The 17,992-nt window shown below is 35.8% G+C and overlaps 2 protein-coding genes and 1 long non-coding RNA gene across 54 annotated transcripts in view; 1 reads left to right on the top strand and 2 right to left on the bottom strand.

Moving 5' to 3' along the window:
- LOC127875030 (PHD finger protein 10-like) overlaps positions 1-1,451 on the bottom strand; it is a 40,327-nt gene extending 38,876 nt beyond the window's left edge. Inside the window, exon 1 of one of the 2 annotated variants that reach the window (XM_052419815.1) lies at positions 1,326-1,451. The gene's annotated coding sequence lies outside the window, so the exon portion shown is untranslated. The remainder of the gene's footprint in view (positions 1-1,325) is intronic. The other variant, XM_052419817.1, reaches the window with a different exon arrangement.
- Positions 1-17,992, top strand: part of LOC127875025 (uncharacterized) — a 305,966-nt gene that overhangs the window by 5,163 nt on the left and 282,811 nt on the right. For 48 of the 50 annotated variants that reach the window (XM_052419805.1, XM_052419804.1, XM_052419791.1 and 45 more), the window contains exons 5-10: positions 429-704; positions 1,947-2,043; positions 4,428-4,558; positions 5,244-5,369; positions 6,154-6,225; positions 17,225-17,984. In XM_052419805.1, the coding sequence (XP_052275765.1) occupies positions 429-704; positions 1,947-2,043; positions 4,428-4,558; positions 5,244-5,369; positions 6,154-6,225; positions 17,225-17,984 (1,462 nt within the window). The remainder of the gene's footprint in view (positions 1-428; positions 705-1,946; positions 2,044-4,427; positions 4,559-5,243; positions 5,370-6,153; positions 6,226-17,224; positions 17,985-17,992) is intronic. The other 2 variants (XM_052419814.1, XM_052419775.1) reach the window with 1 other exon arrangement.
- Positions 14,880-17,992, bottom strand: part of LOC127875033 (uncharacterized) — a 252,157-nt gene continuing 249,044 nt past the window's right edge. For both annotated transcript variants that reach the window (XR_008047227.1, XR_008047226.1), the window contains exon 2: positions 14,880-15,212. This is a non-coding gene — a long non-coding RNA (uncharacterized LOC127875033). The remainder of the gene's footprint in view (positions 15,213-17,992) is intronic.

Here is a 17,992-nt window from a genome sequence, read left to right as displayed (position 1 = left end):
AACACTTAAACAAGGTAGCTACATAACTTCTACATAGATCATGACTGTTAACTTAATCCTGTAATCTGCCATACAATTGAATTTGTGACTTATTCTCTCCCCAACTTGCCAGGTAAGCCCATTTATACAAACCAGTACTATAAGATTTACAGAAAGGACAAGTAAACTTTTATTCACAAGCAAAGGCCAGGCATATAGCAGATTTTGCCATTACATATCACGATCGGTAACACAAATTCATGTTATTTTCAGGGTGTTTACCTGATCTGATCCCATGATAATTGACTAAATTTGCACTTTAAGAGACTTCCTTTTAAAATAATAGACTCCCACGCAAATCTGGGATGAAACTTTTTGCAGATGCATCAAGCCTAGTTTTCACAGAACCAGACTCACAGTATCTCATGTCATTTCATGAATTATTTTAGGGTTCACAATCATGTCACCTGACCCTGTTCGTACAAAGCTGGACAACGACTAATGAGGTGACCACAGACTCCTGCAACCTGAAGGCCACCGCTAAACGCCAGGTGGGTGGTTGGACCAACCAGGACCCATCTGACCAGCACTACGCAGACGTCCTGGTCAAGTTTACCAAACAGGGCGGTCTGAACGCTGATTACGCCAACTGTAAGATAACCGCTGTTCAGACACAGGTTGTCAGTGGAACAAACTACAAGTACACCCTCCGCTGTGCTGATGGGGTAAGTTGTGTGTGTGTGAATTAGTATGGCTGGTAAATAACTATTACATGTGCGTGTTCATAGATTTTAGTATTTTGGAAAAATAGTAATGGAATGAATTTAATAACAAAACTGTTTTACTTAAAATAGTTTTGAACAGTTCTGAAAAAAAGAAAAAAAAGATAAAATACATAATGTGCCTGACCTGGCCATCAAACCCCAAACCTTTGGAAGCCAAAGCATCTTCAACACCACACAGTCTCTAGAAAGTGCAGTTTAGTTAGAAGGCTATCTCTGTAATACTTGGTTTGCCAATTCTGGAAAGAATTGTCATTTGCCAAACTGTGCAATAGTCACTTTCAGAAATAGGTATCGATGCATCCTATTTGAACAGAAATATAGCACATAACTTATTATTATGACATTGAATTTTGATGTTATTTGGTCAGAGTTTATGTGGTATTATAAAATATCAATAATAAGACAGTCTTTGAAACAAATCTGTTACTTAAAATTAAAGAAATCAAAATTAAAGACTTTAATTACTGAGAATATTTAGTATTGCAGTAATATTCCTTTAATTGCAAATATTTTACAATGTTTAATATTTAAAACTATATAATAATAAAATAGAAGATTTACCCCAACTGAAGTGGTGAGCCAGTCTCAAATCTAAATAGGAACGATGGTTGTGATAGTGTCAATAATCTGTACCATGCTCTGGGTAAACCTGGCTTCATGTTGTGTGTAAATTCTTGTCTCAGATCTTCACTCGCTAATCAGGGAAGACACTTTGCGTCTAGACTGGATTTTTAGAAGAAGGGACTTCCTTTATACATAGTATCAATACAAGCAGGAAGTTGTCAAATTTTCAAATACGCAGATAATTGCCCTGTGCAACTGGAACAACACTTTAAGCACATGCATTAAGTGCCATTTTCCCAGAGCCCACTTAATATTTAAGCTCAATTTCATATATGAGCTGTGCTCTGTAAAAAAATGGTTTCATGCATGTGCGTAAAGTATGGTCCCAGATTAGCCTGTGCAGTCGGCACAGGTTAATCAGGGGCGACACTTTCTGCCTAAACTGCATTTTTTTTAGGAAGAGACTTTCTTCAAACGAAAAAATAAATAAAGTGGAGAGTGTCATCCCTGATTAGCCTGTGCGGACTGCACAGGCTAATCTGGAACAACACTTAACGCACATGCATTAAACCCCCTTTTCACAGAGCATGGCTCATATTGTGTTCTCACATTTTTCAGCGAGTGTGCCATCTTCAGCTGTATGAGCAGACCTGGACACACACTTACACAGTCACGTCAGATCACTGTGACATGGCAGCTAGACAGCTTGTGGGAGGTAATAGTCACTGGATGATGTCCAGCATTAACCCTTTCCCAGAGGCAAAGTGAAAATTACCATGTGCAAACAGCATAAAACTAGAACAGCCTGTGAGTAACTCACAGTCTGTTCAGGTTTCATGCTGTTTGCTACTCATCAGTATATAAGGTTAGGAAATGAAGCCTTTAAAACTTTAATCTAGTAAGAAAGGCATTTAATTAAATGTAACTTTCAAAGGGACTACAAATGCGTTAATGAATGTGCGTAAAGTGTCGTCCCAGATTTCTCTGTGCACAGAGTGTCAGGCTTGTCAGGATGATAAGCCTGTGCAGGCTGCGTAGGCTAATCAGGGACGACAATTTCTGTCTAAACTGACAGCTTATTGGAGCTAAACATCGTTAGATATCAGGGTCTTCCCCAGGCCATTTAAGCGCCCCTTGCCGGGGCGCTTGAATTTCGAAATCAGAGTCCCCGGGGCGCTTGAAATTTTCCGATCAGTAAATTCTTCAGTAAAAGAAAGTGGAGATTGTCCTAAAAAATCAAGGTTTCCCTATCAGTGTATCAATATTCCCTGTTTTAAAAGAGCACTCGGTACCTACTTTCACAAGTTATCGCCATAAACACCACATGGGGTAATGGATAATCCACTGATAAGAGAATAGCATGACGCGCATATCGATTATTCTAGCCACATTACACGGTCATTTAAATGCTGACAATGATGTATCTGGTAACTTTCCAGTCGTCAAACTGTGAAGTTCATCGTCCAATCGGTTACGCGAATGCTTATGAGGGCGGGGTTAACTATCGACCATTATTTTTGATTGACGTCGGGCATGAAGTAAGAGTTTATCGCAGCTTGATTAGTTAGAAGTTGTACCATTTGAGTAATATAAACCGGTAATTAGTACAGTACAGAACATTAAAGACGGTTTAGGGCATCATCATCACACCTTTTTACTGTAAACAAGTGTTACCTATGACTCATAATTAATACGAGAAATTAATTGCAAGTGGTAAACTATTAATTATTATAGAGAGTAAGTTGTGCAAATGACTCCCGGTTACAATTATGTGATAACAATTTATTAAATTCCAGGACATGTATATTTCAACATGTCCATTTATAGAACTGATTAACCTCGTTTTTCTGACATTTATTCGACACGTAATGCGCTTTAACAAATTTTCGTTGAATTAATTACGCACACTTGTAAATGTTTCGTCCGATAATCGATAGTTAGAAGACTGATGATGGCAACCGGCCGTGATCCTCGTGGACAACGTGAATTTCATGCATAATTCCGTCAAAACATTTATTCGACTCGTAAAGTGTTTAAACAAAAAATCGTTGAATTTATAACGCAACGGTTAATATTTGTTGAAATCTCAAATGGGAATAATTAAATTTGTAATCCGAAACCCATTCCCGTAAGTCGATGTTAACGCGTTTTTAATCCGAAACACACTTCCGAATGTAAATGTAACCGCAACGATGAATATGTTTGCTTCAAATTAGCAGTGCAAATTTATTTTGTGTCGAATCTTTTTCTCAATTAAAAAGAGCGCGAAAATTATGCAGCATGTAAAACGTCGCGTCTTTTGCATACAAATAGCGTGTATTGAGCGTTTTAACAAGCACACAACAGGTCAGGGGATTGACGCATATTCAGAGGCAATATTTCATCAAATCTATAAATAGTCACTTAAAAAATGGCAAGGTTTGTGTTAATGAAATAACTGAAAGCTTTTATCGTAAATATTTACCAGAAAGAGATTGATAAAAACGGAATAAACGGGATTATCGGGTAATAAATAGAAACTTGAAAAATAGTAAGTATACAGTAATAGAGTCGGGTTGAAACGGATGTATTGGGGAATCGTTCGAGTCGGGATTTTACTATCTGTGCGGAAAAGTTTTTAAACAATTAAACAATATATATTTTTAAATGACTGGGGGATTTTTTTGAGAGTCATAGCGCACCAAATGACGTCTTTTGACGCTGTTTTTCTTTGAGTTATAACGCACCACAGAACGTGAATTGACACGTTAAATTAAAAAAAAGATCAACGTCCGGAGGGGACACCCCTCCCGATCCCACCCCCGATCGGCACCGGGGCGCCTGAAAAAATTTTTGGGGAAGGCACTGGATATGTTATGTTCAACATTGAAGTAAAATTCTTTAGTTGCCTTTTAACCTTCCCTGGAAGTTTATTCTTTTGTTACATGGTATTTCAGTTTGCTGCAATCTTACTAATGTCTGTATACTGACATATACAAGTTAAGCCAGGCATGGAAAATGCCAGGGGCCTATCTTTAAGGAATGCAATATATCATTTTCAGCCTTTGTAGCATAAAGTATTCATGTATCCACTGTACTAACCAGTCGTTTGCATTTAAGGCTGGCAACCAGTCACGGACCAGTCTGACGAGGGGTTCCAGAAGTGTGTCAAGGCCACTGTGGACGGTATCAACGCCCGCTCCAACTCCATGTTCCGTGTTGTCGAGTCCAATGTTCATGCGAGGTACCAGGTGCGTACAGCTTGGAAACTCTTTTGCTTTAAATTATTATTTTTTCAGAAATTAAAATTAAATTGCATTTGTATATACAAAGGCCAAAGCATGATTGAGTTGTATTTGACTTTGAAATTTGAATATGTATTACAGTTTTTCTCTCAACATCAAGCCATGTTAAACCAAAATGTGATTTTGGTCATTAGGCAAATATCTCAATAATAGAATATAGTTAATCTTATTTGGATCTGATCCATATGATTTTCATGGAAAGCAAATGATTTTTTTTTACATTGTAACATCATAGCCTTAACACCAGAAATGTGTAATAGTAACAATATCGCCCATTGGTGCAGAAAGGTACATTGTGACATTTTAAGTAAATGGCACATGGTACCTTTTTGCACCAATAGGGCGAATTATGTTCTACACACTGCTATGAAACTATTCTCATTTTCACTGTATAGGTTGTAAAGGGTAAACTGGCTTCATGCGTGTGTCAAGTGTGTAAGTCAGCACAGGCTAATCAGGAACCAAAGGACGGCACTTTCTGCTTAGACTATTACAAGAGACTTTCTATGAACAAAAATGAATTCATAAAAGCAGAAAGTGTCTCCCTGTTAAGCCTGTGCAAACTGCAGAGGCTAAATTTGGACAACACTTAACACACATGCATTAAGCCCTGTTTTCCCATTTTGTGTAGGTTGTGAAGGGAATCAAGTACGACATCACCCTGTCTGCCGTGGAGTCCACCTGCATGAACTCTGGCACCTCTGCAGGCCTTCTCGCAGTGGACTGCCCAGCTAACACAAACAGCATCACCCATCCAGTAAGTAGTTCCTTCACTGTCTTTAATTTACCCTTTACCACTGAGATATGAACGTCGGCGCATTTGTAGTTTCTTAGAAAATTCAAGTAAAATTTAAGACCTTTCTTACTTAATTCAGGTTTTAAAGGCCTTATTTCCAACCCTAAAATACTGATGAGCAGCAAACAGTATAAAACCTTAACAGACTGCAAGTTACTTGCAGGCTGTTCTATATTAATGCTGTTGCATATAGCCATTGTCATGATCACATCGCTTACATTGTCATGCGTTTGTGGTGGTTAATTCTGAGTAATTTATTCCATTCCTTTATAACAGTGTTAAAATATTGCAAAAGTAAATGTCCTATAATTTAAAAGTGAACAAAATATTAACTGCAAGTTCAAACATGATACTACTCCTGATTTTTCTTTAAGCGAGATTATACGATTTTGTCAAATATTTACTAGTTTATATAAAATGTGTAAAAAACTTATTAAACATATATTTCAATATAAATTAAAATGAATGTTAAGAAGAACATGTGTCAAATAATGCAAAATAAGCCAAATATTTAATTCTGAAATCGAAAATGTCTGTACAGTCGAATTCGCCAGCATGTAAATCATGCATGTACGATGTGAATCTAAATTTAGTTAAATGGTTTATTTAAAATTCCTGCAACGATATCTGTTCAAACTACACACGAACACTAACTTTAAAGACGAATGCTTCTCACTGGGTGACATTTTATTTCAGACCTGTTTAGTAGCTGTGCTTGTTTTCTCACGGTGACACTTTATTTCAGACCAAGTGGCACTCGGTGTGTGTGTACGAGGCCTGGGCCAGCCAGCCTGTGACCCTCCTCAGTCTCAACATGGTACGTATCAAACCTGTGCTGCAATCAGGTCTTGCCCAGCTTTGGGGTGCTTCCCATGTATCCATATACCAATGTTTTTAGAGGAGGTTTTTATCGTTCAGCACCAGGGTGTAGTATCACAAACACCGTCATTTTTTTTAGCTTAACGCAGAAGATGGGATTCAAATTTCTTCTCAGCTGATAACTGAGAATGTCCATCAACTCTCAAACAAGCTCAAATCTCAGGTCTATTAAAATTGGCAAATTCTTCCTCAAACATGATCGTCAATATCTCAAATAAAGAAAAAATCTCAAAATATTGACTTAAGGATGTTGGTGATACTAGGCGGAGGGCTCGTCTTAAATTGTGGGAAAAGTGAAAAAAAAGCAAATTGTAAGGAGAAGTTTTAATCAGATAATTGATCTTTTCATCAAACATTTTGAATTTTTCCCAGAGTTCAAAAATGGAAAGCCTTGATGTTTCAGGGACTATTTCTATAAACCACTAAGACTAGCCCTGGAACAAAGTCAAAATTTGCTTGCTGGAATGCTTGGTGTAGGGTAGTTTCTTTTTTGGGGCCATAATTAAGATACAATATTCTTGTAAATTAACAATCTAGACCATTGTTTGCTATGACCATAAATCAAGTGAAGTACCAAATGGGAGCTGGGTCCCTCATTTCCCTCGTACACCTACTCCACACTATCTTTCATTTTGATTGACATGTGATTTTATTTAAAATTCCTCAAGATGGAAATACCTGCATACTCGTTCCATTCACCGGTTATACAATAAATTCTGTATACCTGTGCTTGTGCTGTGCAAACCTGAATTTTCCCAATGTCTACACCTTTTCAAATGATACGAGTGAGGGCACTTGTTCAGGCAGCTCCCTGTACTAAGCTGGACTGCTAGTTATGTGGTGTTTGTATGTAAGTTAGAAAGGTCTGTTTTCACATCTGAGGTGTATCTTTGATTTTTGTATCCATTTTATTTATTCCTATTCAAAAATATTTGTTAAGTTTTCCATTTGTGAATTATGCTAAAAGTACAAAAGAAAAAAAAGTAACTTCAATGTAATTTATGTTACTAAAAATATAGTTTTGCGGTTTCTGATTTATTTGCATTAACCTTACTTGTACTAACAGTCTTTCTTTTGATATGCCCTAAATTTATATTTATTGTGGATCTCCACCTTTATGAACTCTCAGGTCGACCTCCTTCTCATCTCATGAGCTGGGCAACATTGTGGACAGCATAGCCTTTGACCTCTTGACTTTTATATGTGCATGACTTTGACTTGTAACAACACCATAATCTATCTACACTGGAAAGACTACTAACACCACTAACTCTATTGAATTGTTGTGTATTATGTGAAATATTGTTGTGTTTGTGCCTTATTGGACATGGCATTTATATTTGTACAAGAGTGAAACAATAAAACTGCCCGTTTTCCTTTTACTATCTGTGTGTTGTGATTTTGACAAGGAAGTTTTGAACATTCTGGTCTATATTGGTCGACTGTGTGATAAAGAAAGCTGTTGTTTCACATGAAAGTCAAGAAATGAACATGTGTGTTCGTGTGCATCTTAGTGAACTATGCCCATTGCAAAACTTGATTAACACTTTAAATGATGAAAATAACTTTTGTATTATTAGCAGTATTAGGAAGATACAAGTTTTCTTATAGCATGCAGCATGTGGACAGGGCAACACTTTTGTAATGTTACATAATTGCGAATGCAGTCATATTTATAGTTATAATAATGTTGCTTTCCTATAATATATTCATGCCATAGTTCCAGTCCACTTGACTGTATTGCACATTGATCTTTTCACTCACATAATTAATAGTCCACTTATTGTTTGTCAGAAGACATACTAACTAGCAAAACCAATCATATGGTTGTTATAGTAATGTGCGGTTTCTTTGTAAGTACATGTACCACATATAAGCAGAATGAACATATTGTAGAATCAAAAAGAGTGACCAAACAACTAGACTTTATGGTAACAATTGCCACAGTAATGAAAATACAGAAGCTTTTTTTGCACTCTTACATAGTGCAGAGAACCAAAAGAGTTTGTCAGTCTATGTTTGTACTGTCTGCCTAAACAATCCTATGTGTAGGTTTCAAAAAAAAGAATAAAGGTTAAAGAATGTTTATTTTTAAAGTGAAAAAAAAAGAAAAAGGTATTTTACAAAACAATAAAGAGGTGAAAGAAATGAGAAATGCATTAGTTCACCTATGTGTTGAACAAATTAACAACATGTGATATATTAACATTATTATTATATCTTTTATTATGTTATGAGGAAAATTATACACATACTTCAGTATATTTTGTCAGTATAAATATACCAATGCTCAAGCTATGTGGAATGTATACTCATGTCCTAAATTTTCAGTTAAGATTGTTAAAAAGAATCACTTAGAAAAAGTGTTCATCCGCATGTAGTACAATCATGTCTTGTGTATATCATTGATACCTCTTTTAAATGTAAACTCATCTCATCTTTGCCTGTGGTCATTAAATGTCAACATACATGTGAAGATAGTACTAATAATATTTCAATGTCTAAATCTGTGACATGAAAACAATCATAAAAAATCATATTTATATTTATTTACAAGTTAACACGGCTATTTCAAACACCATTTATTCAGATGAACATTTTCTTCAGTTCTTATTATTTTCATTATGTTTGTAACTGAAATAAACATCCTTAATTTTAATTTTCTATTTGAAATTCTTCCTTGTTTCTACTTTTTTTTCCCCACACATAGCAATGATTGTTTATTTTAAAGTTGCACTCACTCCAAAGTCCAAGCTGTCTTTCAAAGATGTGCAGACTTAGTTTGATGAATTGAGCCGCGTTCTGAAAAAACTGGGCTTAATGCATGTGCGTAAAGTGTCGTCCCAGATTAGCCTGTGCAGTCCGCAGAACATGACTCAATATGTGGCCATCGTCTGGTAGTGATTTGCACCTTCCACATAGCGCTGATGGGTAGATTTTCTGATACTGTCTTTCGTTCGTCAGTCTGTGTGTTAGTGTGTCTGTTAACCTTTTCTTCTATCCACTTGGAAATGTTCAGGTAACTTCACAGTAATGATCCTTTGGTGACAATCTTTCAATTTTGTTCCAATTTTTCTGTTCCATTGCATACGGAGGTCATCCAAGCTATTAATAGATTAAAAAATAAAACTTAAAAAATCTTTTGAAATGGTAAAAGTCAGGGATTCAATATTTGATAGGTATCATCAAGTAGTGGTCCTCTACTGAGCTTGCTCCTGTCCTTCAGCTGGGGACCAAAATAATGACTCCACAAGAGTCATGATTTATATAGACTTATATATCAAAACAACTTAAAATCTTCTCTCAAATGACCAGGCCCAGCTAGAGTAGTAATATTTGGCATGAAACATGGTATGATGGCCCGCTACCAAGTTCGTTTAGATCATGCCCGTTGGGGCAGAATTGTTTCCCCTTATGTTTATTGTAAAAACTTAAAAAAAAATAATTTGAACACTCTAGAAGTCACTTTTAATTCTCCCGGTAGGGTGGCATATAGCAGTTGAACTGTCCGTCAGTCAGTATGTCCGTCCGTCTGTCTGTCCGTCCATCCGAAAACTTAAATGGTCTATTTTGTGCATCTCATGGAGCTGCACATTTTGAGTGGTGAAAGGTGAAGGTCAAGGTCATCCTTCAAGGTCAAATGTCTAATATATGTTTTCTGTCCGTCCATACGAAAACATTAACATTGGCCATAAGTTTTTCACTATTGAAGCTAGCAACTTGAAGCATGCATGTGTATCTCCTGGAGCTGAACATTTTGAGTGGTGAAAGGTGGAGGTCAAGGTCAAATGTCAAATATTCCGTCCGAAAACTTTAACATTGGCCATAACTTTTTAAATATTGAAGATAGCAACTTGATATTTGGCATGCATGTGTATCTCCTTGAGCTGAACATTTTGAGTGGTGAAAGGTCATGGTCATCCTTCTAGGTCAAAGGTCAAAAAAGGAAAAAAAAACAAATCATTTCTCCATTCAATCTCTTACTTACTTCTCATGGAGCTGCACATTTTGAGTGGTGAAAGGTCAAGGTCATCCTTCAAGGTCAAAGGTCAAATATATGGCTTTAATGCGGTGCAATAAGGGGCATTGTTTCTGACAAACACATCTCTTGTTGTTTCAATCTTCATGAAATTGGATCATAACATTTGTTCATATGATATTGTGCACATGTATTTTCTTTAACATTAATTTGTGTTATGGTCAGAAGAACAGCGTTTTGTTTGGTACTTTTCTATTGTGAAATACTTCTGTCGGGTGGTTTCACGTAGATGTCACAGCTCACCAAATGAAAAACAACAGAAGGTTATATGTCCAATGACAGAGGTTAATATTTTTCTTTACATATAATAAATGTGTTATTATTCAAATGTGTTTTAACCGTTATAAAGTCCAGGTATTTGTCAGTACACAACCAAAATCCAAAGCGAAATAAGCAACTCTTAAAGTAAAAATTCGAGTAAAATATCAGTGCACATTAAAAAAGTATGTACATTGTTTCATTTATTTTTTAGCTCATCTATTTTTATTTTTTTTAAATGAGCTTTTGTCATCACCTTGGCGTCGGCGTCCAGTTAAGTTTTGCGTTTAGGTCAACTGTTCTCATAAAATATAAATGCTATTGCATTCAAACTTGGTACATTTACTTACTATCATGAGGGGACTGGGCAGGCAAAGTTAGATAACTCTGGCGTGCATTTTGACAGAATTATGTGCCTTTTTTATACTTAGAAAATTGAAAATTTTGGTTAATTTTTCTGTTTAGGTCCACTTAATTCCTAAAGTATCAAAGCTATTGCTTTCATTCTTGCAACACTTACTTACTATCATAAGGGGACTGTGCAGGCAAAGTTATGTAACTCTGACTTGCATTTTGACAGAAAGATGAGCCCTTCATACTTAGAAAATTGAAAATTTGGTTATGTTTTGTGTTTTGGTTCATTTTACCCCTAAAGTATCATAGATATTGCTTTCATACTTGGAACACTCACAAACTCTTATAAGGGGACATTAAAGGACAAGTTGCATAACTCCGGTTGCCATTTTTACGGAGTTATGGCCCTTTTTAGACTTAGTAACTTTGAATATATGGTAAAATTTTGTGTTTAGATCCCCTTTACTTCTAAAGTATCAAGGCTATTGCTTTTAAACTTCAAATACTTTCATGCTATCATGAGGGTACTGTACCTGGCAAGTTGAATTTTACCTTGACCTTTGAATGACCTTGACTCTCAAGGTCAAATTATTAAATTTTGCTAAAATTGCCATAACTTCTTTATTTATGATTAGATTTGATTGATACTTTGACAAAACAACTCTTACCTGACATACCACTATAGACTCCACCCAAACAATCCCCCACGCCCCCCCCCCCCGAATTCCCCCCCCCTAAAATCCCCCCCCCTCATTTTTTTTTAAAGATCATCTAATAAATGACCACCACACCCTCCCACTATACCCCCCCCTACCCCCCCCCAAATTTTTTTTTTTTTGTGTGTGCATTTTTGGAAGATAATGTAATAAATGACCACACCCCCACACTATACACCCCTCTCCACTCCACCCCTCCCTTCTTTGTGATTGAAATTGAGATAGGTTCCTTCACCTTTAAACAGAAAAAAAGATGAGCGGTCTGCACCCGCAAGGCGGTGCTCTTGTTCATAAATGACATTGTTTTACAATTTAAAGACAGGTTGTATAATGCAAGGTCCCTATATACATTTTAATACATATATTAAAGAAAACAGACGGTTTAAATTGCTCAAGGTATACAAATATGGCAGTGGCTACAAGCCCAGCTATCTATTGTTGTGAACAGTAAAGTATACATCATTATGTGAACAGTAAAGCTTATATCACTATGTGAACAGTGAAGCATACATCATTATGTGAACAGTAAAGCAAACATCACTATGTGAACAGTAAAGCATACATTACTATGTGAACAGTGAAGCTTATATCACTATGTGAACAGTGAAGCATACATCATTATGTGAACAGTAAAGCAAACATCACTATGTGAACAGTAAAACTTACATAACTATCTGAACAGTAAAGCATATATCACTAAGTGAACAGTAAAGCATACACCACTATGTGAACAGTAAAGCAGACATCACTATGTGAACAGTGAAGCTTATATCACTATGTGAACGTAAAGCATACATCATTATGTGAACAGTAAAGCATATATCACTATGTGAACAGTAAAGCATACATCACTATGTGAACAGTGAAGCTTATATCACTATGTGAACGTAAAGCATACATCACTATGTGAACAGTAAAGCATACATCACTTAGTGAACAGTAAAGCATACACCACTATGTGAACAGTAAAGCATACATCACTATGTGAACAGTAAAGCATACACCACTAAGTGAACGTAAAGCATACATCATTATGTGAACAGTAAAGCTTATATCACTATGTGAACAGTGAAGCATACAACATTATGTGAACAGTAAAGCAAACATCACTATGTGAACAGTAAAGCATACATTACTATGTGAACAGTAAAGCATGCATCACTATGTGAACAGTGAAGCATACATCACTATATTAACAGTAAAGCAAACATCTTTATGTGAACAATAAAGCATACATCACTATGTGAACAGTAAAGCATACATCACTATGTGAACAGTAAAGCATACATCACAATGTGAACAGTAAAGCATACATCACTATCTGAACAGTAAAGCATACATCACTATCTGAACAGTAAAGCATACATCACTATGTTAACAGTAAAGCATACATCAATATACATCCTGAGCACGGCCCATACATAAAATAATGGTGAGCGTTTGTTGTATCATCATGATTTCAAGATCACACAAGGATTACTTGTTTCTGTATAAAAAATATGTATACAAAGATAAATAGTGGTTTATTTGTCAGGTGCATAGTAAAAATGTATCATAATTAGTAATTGTTTAATATACTAAATAGACAACAATGTCATTAAAATTAAAAAATTGTATGATAGCCAAAAAACAAATTCTTATTAAAAGTAATCCTTAATTTACAAAGACCCTTAAATACATATCTCATATTGATGATTCCCGGTCACATACTCGGCCATCTGATAGTAACACATTGTTATACCCCAATCACCATTGGTAATGGGGGCTATATAGGAGTCACTTTGTCGGTCGGTCTGTCCTGAAATCTTGTCCGGGCAATAACTATGTTGTTCATTGTGAGATTTTAAAATCATTTGACACATTTGTTCGCCATCATTTTGCGGTGTGTAGCGCAAAAGAATAACGTTGACATCTCAAAGGACAAGGTCACACTTTGAGTTCAAAGTTCAAAAATGGCCATAGATGAGCTAGTACGGGCCATAACTTTGTACTTTTATTATGAGATTTTAAAATCATTTGGCACATTTGTTCACCATAATTGGACAGTGTGTTGCGTAAAAGAATTACGTCAATATCTTCAAGGTCAAGGTCACACTTTGTGTTCAAAGGTCAAAAATGGCCATACATGAGCTTATCCGGGCAATTACTATGCTGTTAATTGTGAGATTTTAAAATCATTTGGCACTTTTTTTCACCATCATTGGACGGTGTGTGTCGTGAAAGAATTACGTCGATATCTCCAAGGTCAAGGTCACACTTTGAGTTCAAAGGTCAAAAATGGCCATTAATGAGATTGTCTGGGCCATTACTATGTCGTTTATTGTGAGATTTTGAAATCATTTGGCACATTTGTTCAACATCATTGGACGTTGTGTCGCGCGAAAGAAATACGTTGATATCTCCACGGTCAAGGTCACACTTTGAGTTCAAAGGTAAAAAAGGCCATAAATGAGCTTGTCCGGGCCATAACTATGTCGTTCATTGTGAGAATTTAAAATCATGTGTTCACCATCATTGAACGGTGTGTCACACAAAATAATTATGTCGATATCTCCAAGGTCAAGGTCACACTTTGAGTTCAAAGGTAAAAAATGACCATAAATGATAATGGCATAATGATTCTTAAAAATCGCCATAAATTAGATTCTCTTGTTTTGTGGAGACACCATGCAAAATAGTCTGTGTCAATGCAGTACGTGGGGGTATACGTCATTGGTTAAGTGAAAAAATCATTTTCATTTAAAACAAAATTGAAAGAAGTTTTCATGGCATGCCACAGTTTCATTTCAACATTTTTTTTTATTACTGGTTCATGTCAACATTTGTTTTCCAGACCACTGATGCAGGATACCCTTATACAGATGATTCTCAACAGCCAATACTTGGGAGTGTTGCGAATGAGGGCACTTGTTTTGGCAGCTCCCTGTTCTTAGCTCAACTGCTAGTTATGTTGTGTTTGCATGTCGGCTAGAACGACCTGTTGTCCTTGAAAGCAAGGAGTCAAAGTACCTACTGCTTGAAATTTTCAGGGGCCAAATGATATTTTCAGGTTTTCAAAATACTTAAGTCTAGATGTTTTGTTGATTGTTCAACAAATGTTACTTTGTATATATTGAATTTATTATATATAATTTAAGTAAATATTGATTAACTGAAAAAAGCACCTTGTGTGTTATATAAACTACATTGTATAGAAGTTTCATGGTATCATTTGTATCTAAATGATGTTATGCAGATAATTTGGCTGAGTCAAAAGTGAAAAAAATGCAAAATGCTTGCATCAAAAAGCATGATTCTGTTTCAATTTTAATCCCTGCATATAGTACAAGAAAATATCATTTCTGTTACTGATAAGCAGATTTCTGTGTTTCTGATGTATTGTGTGATTACCTTACTCATATTACTTTAAAGTGTTCCTTTAGACATGTTTCAACTTTATACTTCATGTGGATCTTGATCTTTATGAACTCTTAAGGTCCATAATTTGACAGAGTGCTGAGCTGGGCACAATTTTTGACGGCGTACCCGTTGACCTCTTGACCTGTATATGTGCAGGACCTTACCCTGTAAAAGCTCAGTGACTGGAGAGCCTACTAACACTACTAATTCTATTGTATTTCTTTGCAATATATGAACTGTTGTTGTCTTTAATTTTTGCCTTTATGGATGTATCATTTATATTTGCACAAGAGTGAATAATAAAACTGTCATTTTTCCTTTTACTATCTGTTTCTTGTTCTTGACCAGGAAGTTGTGAACATTTTTTTCTATTTGTGTCGAATGTGTGATAAGGAAAGCTGGTGTTTCACATGGAAGTCAAGAAATTATACATGTGTGTGTGTGCATCTCAGTGATAATTTCCCATTAAAAAACAATGTTATTAAAAAACTTTTGAGTAAAAATTAATTGGGTTAAATGATTAAACTAATTTTTGTTAGGAGTTGAGTATGGAGGTTTACTGTTTTCTTACATCATGCAACGCATGAATTTGTCAACACTTGAGTTGTTAATTGTAAGGTTACTCAATTGCTTATTATGCAGTCATATTAAAGGGGCCTTTTCACGTTTGGGTAAATTGACAAAATTGAAAAAAGTTGTTTCAGATTCGCAAACTTTTGTTTTAGTTATGATATTTATGAGGAAACAGTATGATCGTTTCACTCACAAAATGAAGTGACACACATACAAAACATAAACACAGTACATGTTGATAGTATACAAACACTAATCTTTAATCTATGTGGAAGTTTTACTTAAGACATACAACTTGCAGTTAAGGTTGTTATAAAAGAATTGCATACAAAAATGTCCATTTCAAGGTGAAGTACAGTCATTATTAGGTATTTCATTTATACTGTACTAAATTTCAACTATATTTTTTTTTAAATTGTGACACATAAATGACATAGCTTAAATATGTGTAGACATAATGAGTAATATTAATCTGTCTAATTTCTGGGTCATGAAACAATCATTCTGAAATAATGCTATTATACAGCCTAACACAGCTATTTCAAAAACACAATTTATTCAAAATGATTGATGTTCGACCTATTTGAAGTTCCCATTATTTTCCATGTTTATATTTCTGAAATAAACATTGGTAATTTTAATGATACGTTTTGGAGTTCATCCTACTTTTGAACTTAAATTCTAGTCCCAACATTTTCACACATAATGATCAATGTTTATTTTCAAGTAGCACTCGAGTCAAAGCGGTCTATCAAAGGTGTGATGTACTAGTGATCATCTCCTGATCTTGTTTTTGTGCCTTCGACAAGAGTCAGGATTTTATTTTTTGATTGATATGATCATCTAGTGGTCCACTACTAAGTTTGTTTAAATCATGTATCTGGTGTTAAAAATGAAGACTCTCCAGGAGTCACATGATTTATATAGACTCGTATGGCAAACAACCTAAAATCTTCTCTAAAATGAAAAGGCCCAGAGGTGTATGTTTTTGGCAAATTGTAACATCATACTGTTTTCTTCCAACTGGGTTTGTAACTGATTGTGATCCATTGAAAAACATTGCCATCGAGGAGTGAGTCCTTGTGAATACATTGGGACAGTGGTCTAGTGTAAGGATGCTTGTCTTGGAATTTAGAAGATCCCTTGTTCCAATCCCGCTCAAACCGCAGAATTAATCTCAGTAAAGAATTAATCCCTCGCTTGCTTCTCTCCACCCAGGTGTATAAAATGGGTACCTGTGTAGGAAATACGCCAATGAGCCATGGCTGCATACTGTGCATACGGACGACTTATATGATCCCAGTGATCCTGGGGTAAATGTGGAAGTAGGCTGAATATGTTGCCTAGTATCAATATCATACTATCAAACCATGCCTTTATATTTATTTGCCTTTGCCTTCACTCCAGGTAATTAACTCATTGATGTTTAAGTGAAAGTAAAGCAACCCTAAAGGGTGTCGAAAAGTATGTAAACAGATCAGAAATGTATTTTCAGGTTTTTGACAAAAATAAATTAAACCAAACCCAAACTTTTAGATCCAACAAATATCCCAGAGTTTACAAATCCAGGAAATTTCATGTCAACATTTGTTTTCCAGCCCACTGAAGAAGAAATTTCTCCCACAGCTGATACCAACCAGCCAACTGTGGTGAAGTTGGCGAAAACAAAACTCAGTGATCTGCCCTTTGTGCAAGATATCAAGGACAGAGCTTCAAACATCCTTGGTGGAGATGCCAACGAACTGTTGACTCAGGGCAAAAAACTTCTTGGTCCAGATGGTCATGATCTGGTTGATCATCTTAAAAACTTTGAATCCAACATTGACACTGATGCAATTGTTGATACTGGTCGTAAGCTGCTAGGAAAGAATGGCCAGGAATTGGTTGAGCATGCTAAGAATCTTCTTGGAGGAGGTGACAATCATGACCTGGTAAACCACGTGAAAGAACTGCTTGGTAAAGATGGTCATAATTTGGTTCACATTGGAATTGATAGATTGCTTGGTGGAGATGGACATGATGTAGTAGAACATGCAAAGAATACGATTGGAGGGGATGGACATGATATGGTAGAACATGCAAAGAATCTGATAGGAGGGGATGGACATGATGTGGTAGAACATGCAAAGAACCTGATTAGTGGAGGTGGACATGATATTGTAGAACATGCAAAGAATTTGATTGGTGGAGATGGACATGATATGGTAGAACATGCAAAGAACCTGATTGGTGAACATGGACATGATATGGTAGAGCATGCAAAGAATCTGATTGGTGGAGGTGGACATGATGATTGTCATATTGGAATGTTTAAGGATTTCAAGGCTAAGTTCAACAAACTCTATGACTCACCCAAAGGTAATACC

The sequence above is a fragment of the Dreissena polymorpha genome, chromosome 3, assembly GCF_020536995.1.
Source record: "Dreissena polymorpha isolate Duluth1 chromosome 3, UMN_Dpol_1.0, whole genome shotgun sequence".
NCBI classification, from domain to species: Eukaryota; Metazoa; Mollusca; class Bivalvia; order Myida; family Dreissenidae; genus Dreissena; species Dreissena polymorpha.
The sequence above is the reverse complement of the archived record's forward strand: the minus strand, read 5'-3'. Positions and strand labels throughout refer to the sequence as shown.